Here is a 9144-nt window from a genome sequence, read left to right on the forward strand (position 1 = left end):
TATATCCTCAAGCAAATGAACAATGTCTACTAACTTCGATTTAAGATCAACCATTCCAAGAATATGAGACATTTCTCCAACAACCTGATCTTTTTCATATGGTCTATAGACGGCTCTAAAAAAACAAAACTAAAAAAAGATGGAAAATGATTACCGGAGAGAAAAGAGAGAGTTTGAAGATTATGATCCACATTATTACGCATGAAAAGCATTCGAACCGAGTTATAAAACATAGCTTGCTCAACTTCAAGAGAAATGGCAAAACGAATAAAGCCATGAAATTGGTCACGCCTAACTTCTAGGTAATGATTATGATACCGGTACAGAGCATCCCAGTTGAGCTTCTGCAATATCTCTTTAACTTGGATTCGGCTTGCATTGGTAAAATAGGCCATCAACAACTTTCCAAACATGTGAAAGCTATCAAGATCGTGTATTATGAATGTAAACAATATAACCATAATATCAGTATCAACGGTGAAAACATTAAAGTTTTCCATGATGTAGCGAAGATAGTAATTTGGTAATGAAGCACAATTAGAATGATAACTGATTATGATAAGCTCTAAATAAAATAAATTACTCAATGCAACTGTTATATATTTAAATGTGGGCAAACTTGAAGTTGTTCAACTTTGTAGAAATGTAAAATGCTTTAGGTATTCCAATTACTTGAGTTAACGACATTGAATATTAAGAAAAACTTTTCACTTTCTACTCTACTCTGTCATTCTTTAAAGATTTGTAACTTGAGAAATGCGTAATTATTAAGTGGTAGTTACTTGGATTATTGGAAAGTATTACTACATCATTATGACTTGTAATAATAAAAAAATTGCCAAAATATTTTTGCCTTGTGGGAATAAACATAATCATGAATTTAATTGATAAACATGTCAGTAACAAAATAGGACATTGTAGGTAATCGAAAAATTTAGGAATGGACAATGCATGTAACATCAAATCAAACATATTTACAACTTCACATATTTACTAAGTACAATAATTATTTACATTGATTTATAAAACCAAACTGTACATTATTTTTACATATTTACATAAGGATTTAGTACATATCTATAATTAACAGGAACAAACACAAACAATTGAACATGCTTAGAAATTCATAACCACACCATCTTGAACTGGTTCAGGGTCATCAGTTTCAATATCATGAAATCGGGCTTGTGGAGGGCCAATACATAAATCCATATTAAGAAATTCTTGAATGTTGTCAACAGGTCGGTCCAATGTCTGCAAATTATGGAGATTTCGTTTACCAATATATGCCAAGCGTCTTGCAACAGAGTTCCTTTGCTGATGTACCAAAGTAATTTCATAACGAATGTTAGGATCATTAAGACGTGGAAGGATAAATTTGAAAGTGCTCTTAGTATGTGGTGTTAATCCGTCCTCTCTGTAGTACTTGCATTCATGGTAAGCCCGGATATTATCAGTCTCAATGATAACACGTTCATACTGGTCTTGAAATGCTCTACGCGTTTCTATCAAAACAGCCCATAAAACACTATTCAGATTAGTTAGACCTGGAATGGTGCCATATGTTAATCGAAGAAGAAAGCCGTAAACAAAAAACATTCCACCTTTATTTTTGTTTACATTATCAACAACTGCATTATATACATCCAGCTGCCTTAAGTTCAGATTTTTATGAGCTTTTTCGTGATTAAGTCTCAATTCTTCTTTATTGTAGCTAGTTTCCTCAACAATGAGATGATTGACAAAAGTGTGAAAAAATTATTCGTCAGGAAATGGCATCATATGAAAATCTCTTAAGGACTTACCAACATCATTTAATAACTTTTCAATCTCTGCACAAAAAAACAATGGTAAATGTTCCGACATCTAATTAAAAACAATAAAAGTAATACTACAAAGTAGCGGACGTATCATGTATTTAATAATGATCACACACCTGCTAAAGCATAGTTTTGGATTTCATACTCAGACAATGTTAAATGAATATTATCTGAAATCTTGCTCCTTATATAAAGAACATCGTCTGACAATGCTAGCCAGTATTTTTCCCATAGCGCAAGCGGATCAGACACAGAATAATTTGCCAGGATGTTAACAAACATAGCCCAAATCTGGGTTAGCATACCTGAGAATGCATTTTCTTCCAAAGCATCATGCCACTGCTTGTCATTATTTAACAGTCCAAGAGCACAACATGCTACCTTAAAAGTATCATATGTAGTTCTATCAATAGTTCACAACTGAGTAAAAGATAAAGCACCTTTACATCTAAGTAACAACATTCGAAGATATAATAATTCACCAATTATTGCATGAACCTCTGCTAACCTCCCAACCACATCACCTCTTTGTCTAAGCTTCCATTTAGCAGTTTTCTTTATCCATGTAAAATGGGTGGGAAAGTCAATATACGTAAAATTTTGAGCTTGTGGAAATTCACTGTTAGCTACAAACCATGCTTATAGTTTACATTTTTTGGAAGTCGCGTTATCGTACACATTCTCCAAATCTGCAGAACTCTGGAAATTCAAGTACTTCTGACCGGGAAAATGTATTGGTAAGCGTTCAACACTTGGGGAACGATGGTGAATGTCAAACCCAAAAATCCTCCAGGATGCCTCAGATGCACAAACATATCTACCATCAAGAAAATTCTTTACCTCATCCAAATTCTTCACGGATCTTGCAGTTTGTTCATTACCTGATTTGTTACTTTCCTTCTTCAACAAGATTGTAGCAGTGTCATGACCCTTCAAACAATACTTAAAGAGATATTTCAACGATCTTGAACTGTTACAAATTTCCAGATTTATGTGACACTGAAACCGCAACATAAGATCTCGATTGTATGGAACTACATATTGATTGTCAAGGTTGATCCTTTTTTTGTTTGTAACTCTACCAGTGTCACGCCTTCGATAAACAGGAAAACTGCAATCGTCAAAATAGGTATTACCATTAAATCTGCAATAATAAAATTATATGCGTCGACATTAATAATAAAATAGACTTATTACGGAACATATGTATCAATATATTTATTAACACCTCTTTGGGAAATGACGCATGCATTTTCCTTTCACCATACATGGAAATGTGTAAGTCTTTACCACAGGGTCCATGCATCATGTAGTTTTTAACAGCTTCATATGCTATTGGATCAGAATTCTTATCTGGTATTTCAGCAGAAACCAACTGGTCAACCTTTTTAATAGAATTAGGTCTGCTTTCAGGGCTCAGCCAGATTAGCATATGCACGTGTGGCAAACCACGTTTCTGGAATTCAATTACATGCATAACTGTGCAAAAGATAATTAAAGAAAAAATATGACATTAAATATGTGCATGTGTAGATATGATTCAAAAAATTAAATGTAATTTACCTCCTATACACTTTCCAAAGTAGTTCTTCTTTTTAATCAAATCTAATAGCTGATCAAGCTTCAATTTAAACACGTGAGAAACAATATCCGGTGCATCAACAAGATCAACATTGGGCAACAATTTAAGCATTTCTTGTATCTCTGGCCACTTTGAGTTGCACGACATGGTGAGAAATAAGGATGTATGACCAATTGCACGACATATCGCCAAGGAATCCTTAAAGTATTGAGAGATGTATCGCTGAGATCCAGTGAATGAAGCAGGCAGTATAACAGCTTTTCCAACATGCATTGGATCATGGTCTCCTTTACTGAGAGCATCACGTACAGAATTATACAAATCAGCACGGATGGTAGTTTAATGCGTTAAAACCCAGTCTAATCTATATTGTTCAATGGCAGCAAACTGATCCATAATGTACTGTTGCCACAAACATCCGGCAAGGTGTGGCATTAAACCTGAAATTAATTACACGATAGTGAAAATATATACTAATTTTTTACGTAGTTTATATTCTAATCACATTGCTTACTTTTAATAAATACCTTCAGAAGTGCGTATCATAATCTTGTAACAATAATACACTCTTAGTGAAATATGTCGCCTTTGTGTTGAGTCGGGATCAAGGTCTTCATCATCTAAATTCACTATTTCAGAGTATCTATTGCTTATCAGAGGTATACGATTATGATACCCCTCGGTTCCCCAAGGAAACAATATTGGATATTGCAAATGCATGAAATGTGGATCTGTTTCATATATTCTCTTCAATCCTTCTTGTTTGGAATTCACAACCGTGTCTCTAAAACCACAGGTATCTGTATCATCACTAACAATGAACGCAACAACTTCATCAGATGGCGTAATATGGTTTGGTCTCCCGCTAGAAGATTGAGATGATATGAGGACTAACTTAAACTCATCCAGATCTTCATTTTCAAACCGATTCCGAGCCATGCGAAAAGCTTTGACTAACTTATTGTTCTTGTCTAACATACTAAAAGTTCCTCGATAATATCTGGATCAACATTGTCAGAAGCACCTCCTATTACATTGATTCTATTCTCAACCTCATTCTGCGTGTCGTATATGTAGAGCTGGCAAAATTTGGGGCAAGAACCATCCAGCGGTACTAAACTCCCAACCAAATGATAGTTTTGACCTTGTAAGCGAAAACAATATGGAGAGCTACCTCTGTTTATTGAGTTATCAATCTTACCACCAGTGGAAGTGAATTGGATCATGCAGTTGTACACTCTTATGTACTGTTTAAATGCCTTGATTCCTCACCACCAAGTAACAAAGAAGCAAGTGGTTCTGGTGGCGGTCTTTCTTTTGGAAAATGTATATGACCATTCTGAAAGCACAAAGAAAATGTGGGCTCTTTACGCGGACATGATTTATTATTACGCTCTTCGTTCCATATAGTAGCACCACATTTATTGCACAACTTTGACGGAGGACCAAGATCCATATATCCACGCCATAAATTCAGATTCAATATCACACAATCCGGGTCATCATGGTACATATCATCAATTCCAACATCTGAATCACTGGACTCTGCATTGTCAATTTCAACCACATTTTCAAAAATCTAAAATCAAATTTCTCTTCTCAAAAGATGCTTGACATTTATTCTTTCCTTTATTGTTTCTTAACTTTGGTTGAAGGGGATTATGACAACTTCTACGTAAATGAGACGTCCCAGGTTGGCTCATTCGCCCATGTTCAAAGATGGGATTATAGTTTGAAGATGCATCACCGCTATTCACAGAGGACATACCAAGTCCTTTACATTTCACAGCTGCATAGCAAACAAATATTTGAGTACACATCTCCTTTGTTGAAGAAAGTGGGATTAATCAATTATATTCTGTAAAGTTTAATTTTTTTTTAAAAATAACATATTCTCAAAAAAAACATACGCATGGCATTTGTATACATCTTCTCAATATTAGGACCACGTACTCTGCATTTCTTATCTGCAACAAAATACAAAAATGGAAACTAATTGTTTTCCCATCAAAACAAACATAAAATCTTACAATTTTGAGAATTAAGTTAATAGGTAACGCACATATGGTACTGTTCATATATGAAGGCGTGGAAGATGGTTTTGTGTTCTTCGCCGCAACACTGTTATTTTCTACACCTGTAATTCCCGATAAGGATGATTGTTGAACAAAAACTATAAAAAATACAGAGTTATTAATATATATTGTTAGTAATGGAAGAAACTGATTAGGGGCAATAATGACATAGGAAATCATAACAACTTATTGAAAACAAAATTATTAAAAGACAACATGCACATGGGGTTTGTAAAAATCTTCTCAATATTGCGACCATGTATTCTACGTTTCACGGCTACAACCAATAATACAATTTAATATTAAATATATAGCAAAGGCAACAGAACATACAAACTTCGTAATATCAGTATCAAGTAATAATATAACGCATATGGCGCATCGGTAATATCTGACAATGCAACACCTCCTTCCATGTTCTTGGCTATCGGAGTGTTATTTTCTTCAAGTATAATACCCGAAATAGTTGAAATTTTTAACACTGCAAGGAGTGTTATTTGATCCACCAACAGGTCTCAATCACACACTTCTGCTCATACGTTTCAAATCTAGCAATCAACAAATATCACAGACAAATTTTTTTACACAATATCATACATCTAAAATGAACATTGATACAGAAATTGAACATCTGTACGGAACATTTTTAAAGAAACTACACATACCTGTGAAGGAAGATTTGTTGCTTCTATTAGACGATATATCAACAACAAAGTTAGAAGGTTTTTTTGGGGGGGAATCACGCAAAATATTTGTCTTATTCAATAATGGCTGTAAAAGAAACCTAATTCCCACTACAAAATGCATATGTTACACATGAGTTTCAAAATTAAATTATGTAACAGATAAGATATGTATGATATGGAAAACTTACCAGACGATACTACAGAACCTGGTGTCTGTTGATTTGAAACTGTAACACTGGGACTGAGATTTTCTTGTCCAACACAAATATTTCTACGCTTCACAACTAAGTTCATGAAACGAATATAAGAACATGATTTATATCATACGAACAGAAAGACAAAGAAAGATACAATACCAGAAGAGTCAGGAACATTCAAACTTGGGATGGGCTGCAACACAGAAGATTGATTTGCGTCCTGATTTGATGAATCTCGGCTACGAATCAAACATTTCAAGCCTATGGATAAAGACAAAAACCAACCAAATCAGATAACAGTTAACGTGCATAATGATTAACAGGATTTTAAAATGAAAATAAACCTATAAGTGAAGTCCTTGAAGAGGTTGTCTAAGACCGTGGATCCATGATTAACAGCAGATCAATGGAGCATGGAACGAATGAGAAGATCAGAGGAGGCTGGAGTTATGCAGCTGCCTGAGAGAAATAATTCAAAAAAATTCAAACGTATGATTCAGTTGCTACAATCAGAGAGTGAGTTAAGTGTATATTATAGTAGTTTCTAAAATGGGTTATAATAAATTTAAATGTGAAAGATCCATGGATATATATATAATATAAGGTTTTATATGTAAAAAATAAGATGGGTCATGGGTAAATTAATGGGTAAATTAATGGGTAAATCTTATATGGGCAATAGTAGCCTTTAAGATTATATAGATATTAAAAACATGGGTAATTTAATCTTTTCAATGAGACTATTTAATCTCAGGAATATTATCACCATGTTCTTCTATCAATATACTTATATAAAGGAGAAGACGGAGCCATTAAGGTGGCGCCTCTCAAATCGTCTCATTATATTTTTATATTTTCTCAATTTTTTGAGTTATAAATATCAAAAACTACAATTACCTTATATTCTTCTAAATATATTATCATCATTCGTAATATTCTACTAAAAATTTTACGAAATCTTTCATTAAATTTTTTGAAATCAACTTACCATTATCATATTTTTAAGACTTCTACTTTGTCTTTAAACAAACTTAACATCTTGATATTCTCCTAAATTTCCTTTATAATACCATTTCTTCTCCTTCTCCTAAAATCAACTTACTCTACTACAATTACCTTATATTCCGTTAAATAAATTATCATCGTCCGTAATATTCTCCTAAAATTTCTACAACATCTTCCGTTAAGATTTTTAAAATAAACTTACCATCATAATTTTCTCCCAACATTCTACTTTCTTTTGAAATAAACTTACCATCTCGATATTCTCCTAAATTTCCTTTTTTAATATCATTTCTTCTCCTTCTCCTAAATCAACTTACTATATTATATTTTCCTAAAAATTTTCTTTTAATTTTTAGGCAAAGACAAGTATTCGTAAATATTTATTTACATTCGTAATATTCTCCTAATATTTTCTTCAATATCTTTTATTAAAAAATTTAAAATCAACTTACCATCATAATATTCTCCTTAAACTTCTTCTTTCTCTTTAAATCAACTTATTATCTTGATATTCTTCTAAATTTCTTTATTTATTATCATTTCTCCTCTTTCTCCCAAGAATAACTAACTATATTATATTTTCCTTTTTTTTTTTAATTTTTAGCCAATGAAATATTAAAAAGATAAGTACCTTTAAATATATTTTCTCAGTATATCTTAAAATTATTATATCATTATATTACTTATGTAAAGTAAAAGACGAGGTCAGTGAGGTGGCCCCTCTCATATCATTTCAATCAATTCATGTAATTTTCTTAAAATTGTATATTATTAAATAAAACAAGTATCTATAAATATATTTTCTCATTTTTTATTAAAATTAATATATCATTATATTAATTATGTAAAGTAGAAGACAAGGGCGGTGAGACGATGCCTCTCATATCATTTCGATCAATTTATATAATTTTCTCAAATTTTTATATTATTAAATAGAAGAAATATTAAATGATATATTTTTATGATATTAGATTTGTGAATAACGAGAGAGCGACTCATTCAAATACACCCATTTAACGAGAGAATGGCTTTTAAACTTCTTAATTTATAATATATTTTTATTATTCATAATTCCAGAATGACCAAGATCATATAATAAATAAAAAAATGAAATATTATTTGTGAACAGAGGAATCTGGTAACAACAAAGTTTGAGATTTCTCGCCGGAATTAAGATCTATGACGGTGGTTCTTTGCCGGAAAATCAAGCGGTGTGTGGAGGTTTGTGGTTGTTTTAGGCTGAGATTGATCAGAGTAAGTGGTGGCTCTCTTTTCAGCTCTCAACTTCTTACCCTCTCAATGTGCCTACGTACCCTTTTTATAGGGATCAAGCCTGACGTAGTTCTTGTGGAACAAGAAATTTAATGGGCTTAGACTTCTTATTCCTAGGCCCGGTAGAAGCCCATTCAAAGTCCGTCTTCCGCTAGCTTTAGGAATGTCCAACTATGAGGCCCAACCGTGAAGGCCCAAGGCTCATCCGTAATCGCACGACTTCACGGATAGTGCATCTCCCTGCGCAAGGATAACACTCTGCTACAGCTATCTCCCTTGATTTACGGACGCAGGTATAGCCACGGTTCACCCCAAGTGCCGGACGCATCCCTGTCCCCCGAATGAGGAAAACCCACCAGATAACTGGACATGTGATCCCAAGCTCTTGGGTGCAAAGTGCAGGATGACTCCAAAGTTCTCCAACGAGGACACCCATTGAATGCAAGAACAGAGTTCCCAAAGCACACACCAATGTTAACCCCGCATCCCCAACGAGGACACCCGCTG

General features: G+C 33.5%; 1 protein-coding gene across 1 annotated transcript; it reads right to left on the minus strand.

Annotated features, from left to right (window-relative positions):
• Positions 1-1116: 1116 nt before the first annotated feature.
• Positions 1117-4341, minus strand: LOC141695682 (uncharacterized). Its single transcript, XM_074499909.1, has 9 exons — positions 3930-4341; positions 3791-3842; positions 3384-3694; positions 3089-3299; positions 2497-2964; positions 2319-2439; positions 1937-2201; positions 1806-1832; positions 1117-1631 (listed from the first exon to the last, which is right to left on the minus strand). The coding sequence occupies exons 1-9, from the start codon at positions 4339-4341 to the stop codon at positions 1117-1119; spliced, it is 2382 nt and encodes a 793-aa protein (XP_074356010.1).
• Positions 4342-9144: the final 4803 nt, after the last annotated feature.

This window comes from Apium graveolens, chromosome 11, assembly GCF_009905375.1.
Source record: "Apium graveolens cultivar Ventura chromosome 11, ASM990537v1, whole genome shotgun sequence".
Classification (NCBI taxonomy): Eukaryota; Viridiplantae; Streptophyta; class Magnoliopsida; order Apiales; family Apiaceae; genus Apium; species Apium graveolens.